Source organism: Lynx canadensis, chromosome E1 (genome assembly GCF_007474595.2).
Source record: "Lynx canadensis isolate LIC74 chromosome E1, mLynCan4.pri.v2, whole genome shotgun sequence".
NCBI lineage: Eukaryota > Metazoa > Chordata > Mammalia > Carnivora > Felidae > Lynx > Lynx canadensis.
Window position 1 is genome coordinate 53,029,809 of NC_044316.2, and position 17,831 is coordinate 53,047,639.

Genomic DNA, 17,831 nt, shown 5'->3' on the forward strand with positions numbered 1-17,831 from the left:
TTTCTACTGTTGCGATTTTGTAGTTCTGAAGGGCTGGGGCCGTGTCCACGTTGTTCCCCGAACCACTGACGGACCACACACAGCCTGGCACATAGTAGGCGTTCAATCAGCAGCGAGTGAATACATTCTCCTGTAAGTGCCCTCCTGTTAGCTGCCACCTCTCTCTCCTGTGACGGTGTCACCACCCCTGTGGCATCCCCCCCAGTGAGAACCAGAAAGACTTAAGCTCACTGGAACTGTGGCAAAACCCAACGATTGTTTTAAGCCAGAGGTCTGCATACACACACCTAAGAGAATCCTTTAAAGAGCCAACGTTCTTGGCTCCCTTGTAAACTGTCAGCTGACCGTATACGTAAAGGTTTATTTCTGGGCTCTCTACTCCGTTCCATGGGTCTAAGTGTCTATTTTTATGCCAATATCATGCTTTTTGATTACTACAGCTTTCTAGTATCGTGTGAAATCAGGAAATGTGATGCCTCCAGCTTGTTCTTTCACAGGACCGCTCTGGCTACTCAAGGTCTTTTGTGGCTCCAAACACATTTTAGGGCTGTTTTTTTCTTTTTCCTAATTCTGTGAAAGACGCCATCCGAATTTTGATAGAGGTTGCACTGAATTTACACATGGACATTCTGGGTAACATGGACATTTTAACGACATTAATTCTTCTCAGTGGGGAAAGGAAAGTCTCTTGAATACACGGTGTTGGGAAAACTGGACAGCCCACATGCAGAGGAATGAAACCGGACCCCTAGCTTACACCAGTCACAAAAACTAACTCAAAAACGGGGTGCCCGGGTGGCTCGGTTGGTTGAGCGTCCGACTCTTGGTTTGGGCTCCGGTCATGATCTGACGGTTCATGAGTCGGAGCCCCGAATGTCAGCCTCTGCGCTGACATCGTGGAGCCTGCTTGGGATTCTTGCTCTCTTTCTCCCTCTGCCCCTCCCCGACATGCGTGCGCGCGCTCTCCAAATAAATAAATAAACTTAAAAAATCGAATCAGCTGGAAATCTAAAGGAGAACAACGAAAAAAAATTAAAGACTTAATCGTAGGACCCTAACTTGTCAAACTCCTGGAAGAAAACATAGGGACAAGCTCTTTGATGTTGGTCTGGGCAGTGGGTTCCAGGAGACGACACTCAAAGCACAGGCAATAAAAGCAAAGATGAGTAAGTGGGACCACAGGAAATGAACAAGCTCCTGCACGACAAAAGAAACAACCAACAAAATGAAACGCTAAATCTGCAAACCATATATCTGATAAGGGGCTAATATTCAGAATATATAAAGAACTCATACAACCCAATAGCAATAAATAAATAAGTAACCCAAAAAACCAACAACAAAAAACCCCCAACCCGAACTAGAAATAGGCAGATCTGAACAGGCATTTTCCCCACGAGGACACACAGATGACCAACAGGTGGGTGAAAAGGAAATGTGAATGAAAACCAGTGAGGTGTCACCCCACACCTCGTAGATCAGCTCTCATGGAAAATCGAAGAGACAAGACAGAACAGGCATTGTCAGGGATGTGGAGAGAAGGGAACCCTCGTGCACTGTGGGTGCTGCTAGTGTGGAAAACAAAATGGCGGCCCCACAAAAGATTAAAAAATCCATCCACAGGATGGGGCGCCTGGGTGCCTCAGTCGGCTGAACGTCCAACTTCAGCTCAGGTCATGATCTCGCGGTCCATGAGTTCGAGCCCCGCGTCGGGCTCTGTGCTGACAGCTCGGAGCCTGGAGCCTGCTTTGGATTCTGGGACTCTGGCTCTCTCTGCCCCTCCCCCACTTGCACTCTGTCTCTCTCAAAAATAGAACAGACATTAAAAACAAATTTTTAAAACATCCATCCACAGGAGACGAACACAGGATCTCGAAGATCTGTCTGCACGTGGAAACACCCTACGTATCTGTCAATGGATGGGTCCATCAAGCAGATGTGGTAGATGAATACGATGGAATATTATTCAGCTATGAGAAAGAAGGACCATTTGCACCAACAGACACTGTGCGATCTCGTACGCGGGGTCTACAAAAGCTGAATTTAAGAGAAACAGAGAGGAGGGTGGTAGTTACCGAGAGCTAGTGAGGGAGGGACATGGGAAGATAGTGGTCAAGGCTACAGCCTTCTAGTTATAAGCTTAACAAATCCTGGGGATCTGAAGTATAGCCTGGGGATGGCAGCTGAAAATGCCGTATCGTCTACTTAAAAGTTGCTCAGAGAGTAGGTCAAAAGTGTCCTCACCACAAAAAAGAAATGGACGTGTCAGCTAACGCTGTGGTGCTAATAACATGGGAACATACAAGTGTATCGAATCAAAACATTTCAGCTAATCACATGGGAACATACAATCTATCGAATCAAAACACTGTGCCTTCAACTCACTCACACCGTGTCACATGTCAATTAGAATCTCAACACATCTGGAAAAAGTGAAGAGAAACATAAGAAAAGGAATGCTTTGGTGCATGGGATTTGTGTCACCGTCATTCTGCCCTCTTGTTGCATGGCTTCTTTCTCCCCAGAGGTGACCACCTGGTTACAGGACTTAAGTGGCCAGAATCAGTCGCCTCCTACGGAAGCGGCTATTACCGGGTGATGCTCGAAAATGGACGACCCTCTGTTTTTCCTCAATTTTCATCGTCTTTAAAGCAGCCTCGCCGAAAGCTTAAGCAGACCTGGCGTCTTGCAAGGCACTGGATACGGACATCTGTCACGTGCACGTAACAGTGACGGCGGCCGATAGGGGAGGCAGAGCAGAGCGAGGGGAGTCTTTGAACTCGCTGGGCTCCCAGTGAGAGGGACCATTAAATCGGTGCTGATCCTGCCCCGGGCACTGCTCACGGCACCTCCCCTGGGTGACCTTTCACCTTGGCGGCATCCCTGTGAGGCAGGGGTGAGCGATGCTACCCCTTTCGACAGAGGTGGACGCCAAAGCCCCCAGGATCTGCACACAGCGGGCCCCGCGTGGCCATACTGGTCTCGGCCGTAGGCAGCCCCCCTCAGCCCCGCCGGCCAATGGGGTCACCGAGACCCACCGGGCGAGAGCACCTGCTCCCCTCACCTCTCCGTGTCCTTGCTGAACTGTCCCTTCCCCACGTCGTTGACGGCACAAAGACGGAACTGGTAGGAGCGCGCGGGCACCAAGCCCTTGACCATCACAGAGGTAGCCTCGGGGTCCACGCTGGCCAGGAGCACGGTCCAGGGGGCATCTACAAGGACAGAGGGTGGAGGCAGAGGTGGACATCCCGGGGGCCGTGTTCCTTACCCCCAGCCCCGTTTGGGCCAGCAGAGGCGCGCCTCCCCCAACTCAATCCGGCAGAGGCTGGCCACGTCATTTTCCTGGGTCCCCTTAGCCCACGTGTCCCAGGGGGTTGGAGGGTCCTGGGGAGGGAGCAACGACTCATGGGAACAGAGATGGCAGGTGTCTTTTCTATCTTTTTTCTCCCCCCTCGAATCGATGAGCTCCAGGCAAACTGTATTGAAAATGCCCCTGAAACAAGGCCTGTTAATTCTGCAGGTCCCAGTCTGGAGGCTAAAGAAGAAAAAGAGTCGCCACGGCCTTGGAGGCTCCAGAGAGGCAGGTCCTGAGTCCCGCACCTCACAGACATGATCTCATTCAACAGCCACAGCGGCCCGAGGAGGCGGATGCCATCGCTCGTTCTGCAGGGACGCGGAGGCCTCCAGAAGGTCTGCTCAAAGGCAGAGAACTGGGACGTGGGGGAGCCGGATCCCGGCCCCGGGCCGCCTCCCCGAGCCCGTGCCTCCGGCTGGCTGCGGCGGGAAGCCTTACTGTTCTCCGACATCTCCAGGACGTAGCGAAGCAGGGGGCTGTTGCCGTCGAAGGGCTTGGCCCACGTCAGGTTGATGGCCCGCCTCTCCGCTGTGCTGAGGGTCGCCACAGGGCGCTCGGGGGCGTGGGGCAGCTGCCTGGGGGAGAGAGGTGTGGCGGGGCCGGCTGTGAGGTCTGGAGTCAGGTGACACACGGGCACCAGGGCTCAGACTGAACCTCGAGATGCCTCAGCCGCCAAGCTCGGCCTTCGGGCCGGCCACCTGGAGGCTCTGCTCCCTGGCTTACGGGCCTGCCTGTCCTACCTGTCCCCAGACTCCTCTGCTCTTGACAGAAGGCCTCACTGAGCTGCGGTTGGGGGGGTGGCCCGGGCAGGCTGTCCCCTTACCTGACGCGCAGGTGGGCACTTCGAGAGTCATTGCCCCCGGCTGAGAGCACCCGGCAGGTGTAGGTGCCGATGTCCCCCGACCACGTCTGCGAGATGTGCAGGGAGCCGTTTTTGTCGAGACGGATGCGGGGGTTGCTCTCCATGCCCAGGGTGGCCCCATCCTTCTCCCAGACGTACCTGAGAGTAAGAAGAACCAGTCAGTAAAGAGAGGTAGGGAACTAGGGGGCGCTTCTGGGGCTCAGCCCAGGGCGGGTCTGGAGGAGAGTTCCAAAGGCGGCAGAGTCCCCCCCCTTCCCCCCCACGCCCCGGGCTGGTCTGGGGCCGGAGCACGGTGGGCGCCCGATCAGCCCCCAGCCCACCGTCCCCGTGGCAGGTGCTCCGTCCGGGAGGGTTAGCACACGAAGCCGTCACACCTCTATCTCAGGTCTAGGTCAGAGCCGTGTTGCTTTTGGCCAGAAGCGACTGCCAAGCAGCCAGCACAAAAGAGCCGGCAAAAGGTAATCTTCCGAAGAGGTTAAAAGATTACAGCTGGAAAAAGAATTAACGTTTCCGCACAGACTGCATTTTGGAATTAGTTTTATGAGGGGAATCATTAGATCAATGCATCACTGTGACAAATTGACTTCAGTGTCCAAAAAATCACTTTAGCTTCGGTCAGTCAGTACAAAGGGGGACTTGAGAAATTACACACACGCCCGGGCCTGACAATAAGAAATATCCCCTCTGGAATGATTCTTGAGGAAATACAACTATTACTGTCAACATAACGTGGGGTGCCAGCTCCGGGGAGCACGTCCTGCTGTTGCCCCCCAGCAAGGTTGGCCAAGGTGCTGGGAACAGGATGGGGACTGAGCCGCTCTGTACATGACCCATCACTCGCTCAGCTGGGGACAGGGTGGCCTGAGCCACAAGGATGCGAGAGAACTCTCTGTGTTAGAGAATGCAAGTTTGCTAGGGAGAATGAGCCTGTAATATTTTAAAGCTAGGTTTAAAAAAAAAATCAGGGAATTGCAAATACAAATAGGAAAAAAAAAAATACAGGAAAACCGAGAAGCTTTCCCATAATGGGTAACCATGATTAACAGCTGAGCATATACCTTCCAGACTTTTCCCTCCTGCCCCAATGGGCATGGTACCACAGTGTTTCTATGTTCTGGATTCAGATTCCCTGGTCAAATGTTGCCTTGGCCACTTACCAGCGTTTGTGATCCTGGGTGTGTTTATTTACCCTCCCTGTGCCTCAGTGTCCTCATCTGTCATACGAGGAAAATAATACCACCCGCTTTATAAGGTTGCTCTAAGGATTGTGTGAGTTAATATAAAATGCTCCAAGAAGTGCCCGGAGCGTGGCAAGGGATCAATAGAAGTTAGTCATCATTATGCACTTTGACTCTTATAGCACATGTACGCAAACAATATCTAGCTATCTATCCATCCATCCTGACTTTAAAGCTGCTTTCCCGCCCCACAAAATGTCATAAACTCTTTTAAATGGCATGCTTCCACACCATGGTTTTTATCAGCTGCACGGTGCTTCCCACATGATTGCTCTGCGATCGTTCCCATAATGTTGGGTGACCAGCTTAGCTCCTTGTTTGTCGATATTATAGTTAATGCTGCGATGAACATCCTTGCAGTAACGTATTCTCACATGTGCTAAATCATTTCCTCGAGGATACGTTTTCAGCAGTGAAATTGCTGAGTTAAATTTTAAGGCTTTTTATACATATTTACAAATTGTCAGAAGGAATCACCTTCAATTCATCTCCATAGCTAGAAAAGAATCATCTGTGCCAGCACTGATGGCATGAGTAGAATTCCTGCAGAAGAAACAGCTACGGCAGGGGCTCCTGAGTGGCTCAGGAGGTTAAGAGTCTGATTTCAGCTCAGGTCATGATCTCACAGCTTGTGAGTTTGAGCCCCGCATCGGGCTCTCTGCTGTTAGCACAGAGCCTGCCTCAGAGCCTCTGTATCTGCCCCCCTCTCTGCCCCTCCCTGGCTCATGCTCTCTCTCTGTCTCTCTCTCTCTCTCTCTCTCAAAAATAACTTAAAAAAAATTAAGAAAAAAAAAAAAAACCCAGCTCATGGCAAGCAGACATCTTTTGCCCTGGGAGGTGGCGATTTGGGAAGCATAGATTACCACCCGTGGAGTGTTTATGCCCCAACAACTGAACCCGAATCTGATCAGCCAGTTCCTTGAATCTAATTAGAAATACCAGGGATCGAAGTACAAGCGTACCACACCACGAAAAAGCAGCTAGCCAAACCCCGAAGGTGGGGCCTTCTACAGTGGGTATCGGCCAACAATGGCCCACCGCCTGTTTGTGTGAATAAAGTTTTATTGGAACACAGACATGCCCGCTTGTTTGCACACTGCCTGTGACTGCTTTTGCAGACTCGAAGAGCTGTGACAAAAGCTATATAGCCCTCAAAGCTTAAAACATGTCCTCTCTGGCCCTTTACAGAACAAGTTAGCTGGGCCTCTGTCCTGTAGAACCTGGTCTCTCCAACTAATTAACTGCACGTAAACAAAGCAACAATGAAAACAAGAATAAAAAGGAGGGGGAGGGGACTATGTAGAAAGGAGGCACACCAACCAAAAGCAATGTGTGGACCTTGTGTGGACGCTGAGTTCAACCAACCAACTTTTATTTATTTATTTAGGTAATGTTTATTTTTGAGAGAGAGAGAGACAGAGTGTGAGTGGGGGAGGAGCAGGGGGAGAGGGAGACACAGAATCCGAAGGAGGGTCCAGGCTCCGAGCTGTCAGCACAGAGCCCGATGTGGGGCTTGAATCCACGAACCGGGAGATCGTGACCTGGGCCGAAGTCAGACGCTTAACCGACTGAGCCACCCAGGCGCCCCATCAACCAACCAACTTTTAAAAAGGCACCTCTGAGATAATCAGGGCCATTGCATCAGCAGACATCAAGGGACTGATTGCTCATTGTGTTAGGTGTGACCTGGGACACGGTTGTTGTTATGTTTAAAGAAAAGTCGTTTTAGGTAAGAAATGCACACTGACATATGTAAAGGTGAAATTACATGCTTAATATTTGCTTTTAAAATATCGCAGTTAGGGGCGACTGGGTGGGTCAGTTGGCTAAGCACACGACTTCAGCTCAGGTCGTGATGTCACAGTTCGTGAGTTCGAGGCCCGCGTTAGGCTCGCTACGGGCAGTGCAGAGTCTGCTTTGGATCCTCTGTCTCCCTGCTCTGCCCCTCCCATACTCACGAGCATGTGCATGCACTCTTTCTCTCTCAAAAACAATAAACAAACATTAAAAAAATATTGCAGTAAAAAAAGTGTGTGTGTGTGTGTGTGTGTGTGTGTGTAGTGGGGGAGGGGGATAGGCAAAATCAGGTGAGCAAAGTGCTGACAATCACTGAGGCTGAGAGATGGGTATATGAGACTTAATGACACTGGTCTCTCTACTCTGGCCTATCTTGGAAAATTTCCACAATAGAAAGTTAAGATAGAATAAAAGAAAGGAAGGAAGGAAGGGAGAAAGGAAGGAAGGAAGGAAGAAAGAAAGAAGAAGAAAAGGAATGAAGGAAGGAGGAAAGGAAAGGAAAGGAAAGAAAGAAAGAAAGAAAGAAAGAAAGAAAGAAAGAGGAAAGGAAGAAAGGAAGAAAGGAAAGAAGGAAAAAAGGAAGGAAGGAAGGAAGGAAGGAAGAAAGAAAGGAAGGAAGGAAGAAAGGAAGGAAGGGAGGAAGGAAGAGAGAAGAAAGGAAGGAAGGAAGAAAGAAGGAGGAAAGGAAGGAAGGAGTAAAGAAGAAAGAAAGAAAGAGGAAAGGAAGGAAGGAAGGGAGGAAGGAAGGAAGACAGAAAGGAAGGAAGGAAGGAAGGAAGAAAGAGGAAGGGAGGGAAGGAAGGAAGGAAGAAGGAAGGAAGAAAGGAAGGAAGGGAGGAAGGAAGGAAGGGAGGAAGGAAGGAAGGGAGGAAGGAAGGAGTAAAGAAGAAAGAAGAAAGAGGAAAGGAAGGAAGGAAAGAAGGAAGGAAGAAAGGAAGAAAGGAAGGAAGGGAGAAAGGAAGGAAGGAAGAAAGAAAGAAAGGAAAAAAAACAACCAGTGGGTTCATTTAACTCAGGGTATAAATTTTCCAAAATTATCTGTTATTATATAGCTGGCTATTAAACAATTTTGACGAGTGATTTTAAATGATATTAGATAGGGGGCACCTGGGTGGCTCAGTTGGTTAAACGTCCAACTTCAGCTCAGGTCATGATCTCACGGTCTGTGAGTTCGAGCCCCGTGTCGGGCTCTGTGCTGACAGCTCAGAGCCTGGAGCCTGCTTCCGATTCTGCATCTCCCTCTCTCTCTGCCCCTCCCCTGCTTGCACTCTGTCTCTGTCTCTGTCTCTCTCTTTCTCAAAAATAATTAAACATTAAAAAAAACTTTTAAAAAAGTATATGTAAAAAAATAATAATAAATAAAAATAATCCCGTACTAGCGGGTGCACGGGTGGCTCAGTCAGTTAAGCATGTGACTTCAGCTCAGGTCATGATGTTGCAGTTCATGAGTTCAAGCCCTGCGTCAGGGTCTGTGCTGACAGCTCGGAGCCCGGAGCCTGCTTCCGATTCTGTGTCTCCCTCTCCCTCTGCCCCTCCCCCACTCACACTCTGTCTCTCTCTCTCTCAAAAATAAATAAACATTAAACAAATTTAAAAAAATTAGTCCTCAGGAAATCAAAGCCGTGCAAAAATAATTACAAGGATGTGGATCGTTATGTTTCTTAATATTAGCAAAAAATTGAAAAACAATCCAAATATCCAGCATTAGGGAATTGGTAACATAAATTCCATTACAGCCACACAATGGACATGTGAAGAATCATGTAATGCAGTTTATATGAAAATATTCATCGACAGGGAAGGAGAGTCACAATAGGTTCTTACGGTTCTTACCAAATAGTAATATTTGGGTGTCATTTGTAAAAACCTGGACACAGACTAAGGAATTGTGTTTCCAGTTTTTTACAAATGACACCCAAATATTACTATCTCTGAGAGAAACAGGTAAACTTACTTTTTTCCTTCTTTTTTTTTCTCTCTCTCTCTCCCTCCCCAGTTTTTGGGGCTTATCTGCATTTTCTATATTTTCCTTCTATACAGGATATCTATTAGCCATGCAGTAAGAAAAAAGGCCAACAGAAATACGGATTAGTAGTCATGTTGCCCGACTGGATTTCTCAGAGTGGGTCTACATGTGGCCTCGGATACCAAACGGAAGTGTTCCCTCCTGAGACTGTTCTGGAAACTGTTCCGCCATTTTATTTGATTTGGTTGCTCGGGTCCTTCCTAGCCTGTCTGGTCAGGGAGCCCCATGGTGTGTTCCCTGAAGCTGGGACAGGGTTTTCAAGTCCAAGGAAGGGGTGGGAGATGTGGGGAGACTTTGGGCACAGGCTGCAAATGCTGAGGGACCAGTTCTGTTCTCTCTCTTCCCATCTAGAAAAAACTGCGCTACATGGAGAATTCCATTCTGAGGCGAGGACCCCTCCAGTGCATCAGAACACAGTTTTCCATCTGTGGGTCCCTGGAGGTCCTTGGAAGGTGGGCCTGCGGCTATGTTGCAAGAGATCCATGAATCCCTTTGTCAATGAAGGACTGTCTGGAGAATGGGGGCGCCTGGGTGGCTCAGCCGGTTAAGTGTCCGACTTCGGCTCAGGTCATGATCTCACGGTTCATGAGTTCAAGCCCTGCATCGGGCTCTGTGCTGACAGCTCGGAGCCTGGACCCCGCTTCAGATTCTGTGTCTCCCTCTCTCTCTTTGCCTCTTCCCCGCTTGTGCTCTCTCTCTCTCTCTCAAAAATAAATAAACTTAAAAAAAAAAGAATCGTCTAGAGAATGAATAAAATATGCAAGTATTTTCCAAATAATAGATGACGTTTTAATAAATAAAACGCCAACTTATTTTAAAGTGTTACTGAATTAACCATAGTTTTTTTTATTATAAAATTTTTCAATTAATGGGTGCTAAAATTATAGCTACTTATGTATAGAACTGAGACTCACAGCGGTATTCTATGGGGAGGAACATGTGGGTTCTCTTGGAGAACATTTTTATGGTTGATATATTTATTTTTTACAAAAATTGAATAATCCCAGGAATAAGCATATTCTGAATCATGTGTTGACAACATATTAACTACATCTCTGTGATTTCAAGGCTCACTGCTTGTGTTTGTGCCGGCAGCACACGACGACTGCCCTAAATATCAATGTTTAATGTTCAAGGAGGTGTTTCTCAAACTGGAGGCCCGCAGTGCATTGGCCGAGGACGGATGTGTGTCTAAAAGTCTAGGAACCCTGCGGGAGGGAGGGGAGGGTGGGTGATGGGTATTGAGGAGGGCACCTTTTGGGATGAGCACTGGGTGTTGTATGGAAACCAATTTGACAATAAACTTCATATATTGAAAAAAAAAATTAAAAAAAAAAAAAAGTCTAGGAACCCTTACGGGCAACCTTGGCTTCCGGCGGTGGGGCGGGGGGGGCATTTGGTGTGGCTGTTAGACTGTCATATGCCCAATGGCCACCAGATGGCGCCCCAGGATGCAGCTGCCTCCAGAGCCATGGGGGGCCAGGACTCCCGAGTGGCGTCAGTGGCTGGCCCCTTCCAGCCTCGCTGCCCGCTGCTTTGGCAGTGATATTGGCCACAAGCTGCCCTCCCCTTTTGCCTCCATGGGGTCACAGCAGAGGGAGTACCTGACGGTCACTCGGGGGTCATGGGTCACTCCGCACACCATGGAGGCCTGGGTGCCCTTGATGACACTCTGGTCCTGGGGAGGCTTGGTGATGCGGGTCCGGGCTGAAAGAGGGCAGGGAGACAGGGTGGTGAGAAGGGGGTGTAGAGCCGGAGTAACAGGTGAGACGCAGGTGTGTGGGAAGGGCGCCTTCGGGTAAACCGAGCCCGAGTGGCTGAGTTCGACGGGTAGGTGGAGGCAGGCCCTGCGCGTGGACAGGTCTACCACGGCCGATGTCCCAGAGCGTTAAGGGAACCATGTGCCTCCGTGGTACTTGAATTCTTGAAAGCCACGTTCGTGGCGGGGGCTCGTTTAATCCCACCCCCACGAACCCGCGTGAGGGATACGCAAACGGAAATCTGAGGGTGATCGGGGGCCCATGGTCCCAGCACATCGGTGGTCTAGCCAGCGTGAAAACAGCATCCCCTGCTGCACGGCATTCGAGCCCACGGGTGTTCAGCCTCCCCAGGTGGCCCGCAGGCACGTCTGTCTTGGGCGTGGATCCCCAGTGGTGCAATCTGACCGCACAAGGGGCTTGATTCGCTTCCTTAAAGCAGCGCTCAGAGCACTACGGTCGGGGGCCGAGTCCGGCCGGTAGCCTGTTTGGCTACCAAAGCCACTAGCATCGGAACACAGCCGTGCCCTCTGGCTGCTTCCTTGCTGAAACAGGAAAGTCAGTCGAGGAGTCGGGACGGAGGCCGTCCAGCCCACGCAGCCTAAAATGGTTACTCTCTGGCCCTTTACGCAACGGGGGTGCTGACTGCTGCCCTAACGTTGAAGACAGCTGCCCACCGCCTCTCTGTTCTCACTCGGCCACGCGCGGCGAGAGCCCTCGCTCTCGTGGCACCATCCGCAGAAGCCCGGCCTTCCCTCTGCCGTCATTCATTCGTCCGAGCCCTTCTCTCGGAAGAAGCGCCCCTGGCGGGACCGACGTGCGGGTGTGCAGGTGCCGGCAGGGGGACGCTGTGCTCGGCACACACTCACGCACGGACGTGTGAAGGCACTGTGCACACTCACCCCACACGACCAGGTCGGCCGAGGCTTCGTCGACCCCCCGAGAGTTGGTGGCCAAGCAGGTGTAGGTCCCGGCGTCGGAGATGCGCGTGGGGCTGACGAGCAGGCTGCCCGACTCCAGCAGCGTGAATCGAGGCAGCTGGACGGAGCCGCTGGCCAGGATGCGCTCCCCTGAGGGCGACACGGGGTGGGCTCGGGGTGCGGCCGGCTGTGCGCGTCCACGCAGCCCCTGGCACTCTGACGCGGCACGAGCCCTCTCCCCGGCGGCTCCGGGCAGGTGGTCTCGGGCAGGCCCCCAGCTTTAGAAAGACTGGGAGGGCCCGCGGAGGTGGGGGCAGGGCTGGGGTGGGGGTGGAGGCCCAGGGGGGTTTCTGACGTGGTGACGGGCACGAGGGCGCTCGGTCACAGAGCCCGGGTCTCCTGGCGTCTCTCTCTCCACCCACCGCGCCGTCTGCCCTTCGCCGGAGGAGGCCAGGGACGGGACAGCTGGCACCCGGGCCGGGGGGGGGGGGAGGGGGCAGGCAGCTCTGACAAGGTGGTGACGGGCATCCTGCGGCAGGAGGCTTCTGGAGAGTCACCTTCAGGGGAGCGGAGGGAAGTGATGGGCGGGGGGGGGGGTGGGGAGCAGCAAGGAGCGGGGGCGGGGAGGGGTGGACAGGGACAGGGTGGGCCAGGCCTCCCTCTGCGGTGGGACCTGGGGAGGCCTGGTGCCTGGGGGTGAGGGAGGGAGATGAGCCCGAGACTGTATCTATTTTAAAGACAATCCCACCTGTCCGTGCAGAGGGGTATCTTCATGTGCAAGCCTGTGGGTGTCTCCCTTTGCACCCACGGGCAGGAACGCTGAACCAGTGAGCGTGTCGGGTGACCGTGTTTATTTGTGTCCATACCCGCGCCTGGCTGTGCCTCCACTCACCCCGCAAATATTTACTGAGCAGCTACCATGTGTCAGTCTCGGCCTGGGCCCCAGGAAGACAGCAGCGGGCCAAACCGAAGCCAGGGCCTTCGCGGGGCGGCAGGTGACAAGCGGAACGAAGGGGCAGGTTTTCTTGTATGTAAGGAGGTGGAGAAATTGAGCCGCGGGGGGCGGTGTGGGGAGGCCCGGGGGGGAGGGGGGCAGGTGAGTCCTAGGGAGAAGCTTCCTCCACGCAGACTTGGGAGGTGCGAGGGAGTGACTGCAGGTGCACGCACACGTGTGTGCACACGGGGAGAGCTGGGAAGGCGAGGTGTGGAACCAGACCCGCGGAGGAGCCATCGAGGGCAGGACCGCTTGACCTTCCCTGGCTTGGGTGTCGGGAGCCCTCCGTGCTGCCGTGGGGGCAGGGACGGTCTCCCATTTGCACGGACGGCCACCACCGTAATACGGACTGTCAAACAGCGGCCATTCACTGGGCTTCCCCACTGCCGAGGCACAGTGCTGGCTCTTGTTTCGTCCTCACGCTGACCCAAGGTATATGGTCCCATTGTCCTCAGTTTGCAGACGGGGACCCTGAGGCTCGGAGTGAGTAAATGATTCACCCAAGGTCACAGGTCTCTGGAGCTGCAGAGCCGGGCCTTGAGCCCAGCGGGGCGGCACGTGGTGCATACTGTGGTGTGAAAGACGCCCCGCCCCTGGGGGTGTGCCGTGCACGACCTTCACAACTGTACATAGGGAACCCGACCCGCTGTCTCCAGAACCGAGCTCTGAGGACTGCCCTAGGCTGTCACACGGCCACACCCTCCAAAGGAGATCAGTCCCATCTACCTTTCTGCCAAGTGATGGCCGGCCGGGGCGCTCCCGAAGTCTCGCAAGCCAGCACGACTGACATGCCATCGATCACTGTGCTGTCCAAGGGGCCCCTGGTGATGTTGGGGGCGATGCCTGCAAAAGGAGACAGTGGAGCCTCTCAGCTACACCCCAGAGGAGCCCCCACCGCTAGAGGGCCAGGTGCTCATCCTGCCCCTGCCACCAAGAAGGACGCAGGTGTCCCGATGGGACCCCAGCACCGGAGAGAAGCCCGGAAGGCCCTCCGGGGCTCCCTGCACCACCTGCCCTGTGGCAGGACCCAGGCTACACCAGCCCTTCTGCCTTGACTCTTCGGCCTCCATCTGGGGGAAAAGGGAGGACCCCCGAGGGCGGCTCACACCCGCCATGATGCCTCCTTCACTGAACAGGACATCGAGGCTCTGGGTTCCTGACAGAAAACACGGTTATGGCCAATAGGAGAACACTGCCCACCCTGCACGAGGCCTGGCCCTGGAGAGCCCGCAGCCCGGCCGAGCTGTGGTTCTTCAAGATGCAGCACGGCGTTCTTGCTTTGCGCTGGCCTTCCCTGGCCCGGCCCTCGGGGGCAGACGTGCATGGGAGCAGAGCTTGGATACGGACCAGCGCCGGCTTCGCCCACACTCCTCGCAAGCAAGAAGTGAGACGGCAGCCCTTCTGTCCCCAGTGCCGTTTTGGGGCGAACCCAGCTGGCCCTCTGCCCCACGGCCGCCCTGTTCGGGGGGACCTCTGTGGGACTGAGGGCCTCCCCCGAGGGGCTCCGGGAGGCCCAAGACCACACATCCTCTTGCTGCCGAGACAAGGAACCCAGCGGCACTTTGCACGTGCACAGAGCTCTGCCACCGACAGTGTGGCCGCTCATGTGGCATTGGCTGCGAACGCAGCTCCGTGAAGAGGGCGGGAGAGCTACGCTCCCCGCCAAGAGATGCCAAGAGGGCAAAAGGTTTGAAGGAGGGACTGAGATGAAAGCCCTGGGTCTCTCTGGAGAAGTAAGCGAGTCTTCTCAGTGGGGACGGGGTGGCTTCAGCCCTGTCCAGGAGGCCAGGGGCAGCTGCGAGGCCGGAGCAAGACGTGGCCTCACAGACGCTTCTCTCCAAGAGCCCGTGAACCCCTCCGCGGCTCAGGGTCCTGGAGCGCCAGACCCGGGCTGGGAGAGCAGTGGGCGCAACCGGCTAGGGCCGCCCCCGCTGCTGAGTTTTCTGGAATCCTAGCTCTGCAAAATGCAGCATCTCTTCTCAAGAGGCTGCTGGCTTGGAGGAAGGCTGCATCCTGGGAGCGGGAGGGACTCCGGGGCAGGACAGCAGAGGCCCAACTTACTGGTGACAGCCAGGTAGGTAGAGGTCTGCACCTCGCCGGCCGCGTTGCGGGCAAAGCACTGGAACATGCCGGTGTCGTCGGGCACCAGCCCGCTGATCTGCAGGCCCCCGTCGCCGCGCTGCCGGAACCGGTTCAGCCTCCCCACCTCCACCACGGCCGCGTCCTTGTACCAGATGATGGAGGGCGGTGGCACACCTAGGGGGACACGCGGGCCCACAGTCAGCCCACCTCCGGGCTCCCTCCCTCCTGCCTCTGAGGGGTGCCTGGAAGTCTGCATGGGGAGGGTGTCCCTGTGTGTCCTGCTCCCTAGAACCTTCTTAGAGGGGCCACTAATGGTCTTGGAGGAGGTGAAGGATGTTCTCGGGGTGGCATTTCTCAAGTTCTTATAAGAGCAGGGGTTCTAAGAAAATTTAGCTGGGTTAGTTTCGCTTGGAAATGGTGGATGGGACAAATGAATCAAAAAAAAAATTTTTTTAAGAAAGAGAGCGAGAGCAGGGGAGGGGCAGAGGAAGAGGGAGAGACAGAATCTTAAGCAGGCTCCACGCACAGTGTGGAGCCCGATGAGGGGCTCGATCCCATGACTCTGGAATCATGACCTGAGCCGAAATTAAGAGCTGGGACGCTCAACCTACTGAGCCACCCAGACGCCCCATAAATTAATTTTTAACTGGAATTAATTTTTTTTAATGCTTATTTATTTTTGAGAGAGAGACAGACAGAGCGTGAGCAGGGGAGGGGCAGAGAGAGAGGGAGACAGAGAATCCGAAGCAGGCTCTGGGTTCTGAGCCGTCAGCACAGAGCCGGACGTGGGGCTCAAACCCATGAACTGTGAGATCGTGACCTGAGCTGAAGCTGGACGCTTACCCGACGGAGCCACCCAGGTGCCCTAAGTGCAATTTAATTTAGCAGAGACTTTTATGTATTTTGAGAACCTCCAACAGGGGTTGTTTTCCCAAGCCCACATGAACACAGAGTCCCGTGTCGAGCAGCACACAGAGGAGGCTGGTGCTTCTCGGGAGCCCTCTCCTACCTGGTCTGCACAGGGAGGTGAACAGGGGCTCCCCGTCTCTCAGCCTTGCCCAAGCCACACACCCCTGGGCCTGGCATGGTCTTCTCGCACGTGTCCCCAGCCTCCCCTCTCTCCCTCTGGGTCCCAGCTCAAATGTGACTTCCCCAGGTGAGCTCCCACCCTCCATCCGAAGGAGCACTCGTGGCCCCAAGCCCCCTACACCTGCTTGCTTCTCCTTCCCAGCTCTTTTTCAACCCTGACATTCTACGACGCTGTATTTCATCCTTTCCACGGGGCACACACATTCTTTCACGTGGTAACATCTCCGAGACAAAGGCGTCTTCCTATCGAAAGCACATCATCATTTCATTGGTAGTCTTTTTTCTTTCTTAGTGGCACATAAAATAATGGGGTATCTCACAACCCATGACATTTTCGATGAAATGAAATAAAGTATCTTTATTTGCTCATGGGTTGGTCTGCCTTCCTTCGAAGAACGTTAAGTTTCGTAAGAGCAAGGATTTGGCTGGCTGTTGGGTTCATTCTGTATCTCCCCAGCCCAAGAGCAGTATCGGCACGTGGAAAACCCTCCGAAAATGTCTGTTGGGTGAACGAATGGATCTTGGCCTTCCCCTCGCGTGGGCTCAGAAGGGGAGTCCTTCCTCCCTCCCTCCGCTGCAACTCTCCTTGCCTGAGCTACGTTCTGCCTCTTTGCTCAAAATGACACCGCGTGCCATGGTGGATGCCCTCTCCTACCATCCGATCATGCCGGATGCCACCCCGGTTTTGGGGCTGCCTTGTAGCTCAGCCGGGCCAAAAAGAGGGAGGCTGGGGATGGGAAGAGTGGAAATTCTCCAGGAGCTCTGACTAGGGGGGTTAAGTAGAAAAGAGTAGGGGAGAAAATGGAGCAAAATGGACCAGAAACCAGGCGGAGCTCATGAGACCCATCTCAGGCGAAACGCACCCACACGTTCTAACAGTTCTGACATTGTCTCCAACTCTGAAATTACGGGCAATTTCGGTCTGTCACCTATCCTGAAATTACGGTAATTTGGATTCATTTGTAACCCTCAAGTTAGGGTAACGTGGGTTGATTTCCAGTCCTGAGATTATGGTAATTTGGCCTGTTTGTTTCCTGGGGCGTCTGCTCACAGCCAGACTAACTCTCTGCTCAGTGATGATACCCGGAGAAGGAAGTGGAATTTAGAAAAGTTTGCGACAGGGACAGGAAAGGCTGAGGGTCTGGGCGCGGGGGTCCTTGTTCCCCGCTGACCATGCCGCTGTGTTACCTTTGGCCCGACAGGGAATGTCCATCACTTTCTCCATCTCTGCTGTGATGTGTCTGTCTGGCTCCTTGACAAACTGGGGAGGTTCTGCAGGAGGAGGGACCAGAGGAGGGGCTCAGAGCCATGCTCCTTTTGATACAGCCCCTGCTCCGGTCACCCAGCCATACTGCCCGTAGGATACAGCCACTGCTCGGGACGCCCAGCCGTGCCCCTAGCCCTGGGTGGGGAGCCCCAGCAGCCCTGCCCCAGCTCACCCAGCACAGACAAGTAGGCTCCACGGACGACAGAGGGGATGCTGCTGCTGCGCAGGGCGGCCTCGCACTCGTAGTAGCCGGCGTCACTGCCCGTGGGGCCCGGGATGGTAAGCCGGCGGTTGTAGTCGCTGATGCCCCCCGACAGCGGCACCCCATCTTTCTTCCAGATGATGTGCAGCTTGATCAGGGGCCTGGAGGGGGTGAGGGAGGCAGGTTCTCAGCCACAGGGGCTTCCAGAAACCTGAGGGCCAGGGTAGGGGTGCGCGGGAGTG

The 17,831-nt window shown here is 53.8% G+C and overlaps 1 protein-coding gene across 1 annotated transcript in view; it reads right to left on the reverse strand.

Annotated features, from left to right (window-relative positions):
• Positions 1–17,831, reverse strand: part of SDK2 (sidekick cell adhesion molecule 2) — a 264,141-nt gene that overhangs the window by 67,174 nt on the left and 179,136 nt on the right. The window contains exons 7-15 of the mRNA XM_030296416.1: positions 17,560–17,750; positions 17,309–17,392; positions 15,011–15,205; positions 13,676–13,792; positions 11,938–12,105; positions 10,883–10,985; positions 4,179–4,355; positions 3,794–3,930; positions 3,065–3,212 (exon numbers count right to left, since the gene is read on the reverse strand). Of these exons, the coding sequence (XP_030152276.1) occupies positions 3,065–3,212; positions 3,794–3,930; positions 4,179–4,355; positions 10,883–10,985; positions 11,938–12,105; positions 13,676–13,792; positions 15,011–15,205; positions 17,309–17,392; positions 17,560–17,750 (1,320 nt within the window). The remainder of the gene's footprint in view (positions 1–3,064; positions 3,213–3,793; positions 3,931–4,178; positions 4,356–10,882; positions 10,986–11,937; positions 12,106–13,675; positions 13,793–15,010; positions 15,206–17,308; positions 17,393–17,559; positions 17,751–17,831) is intronic.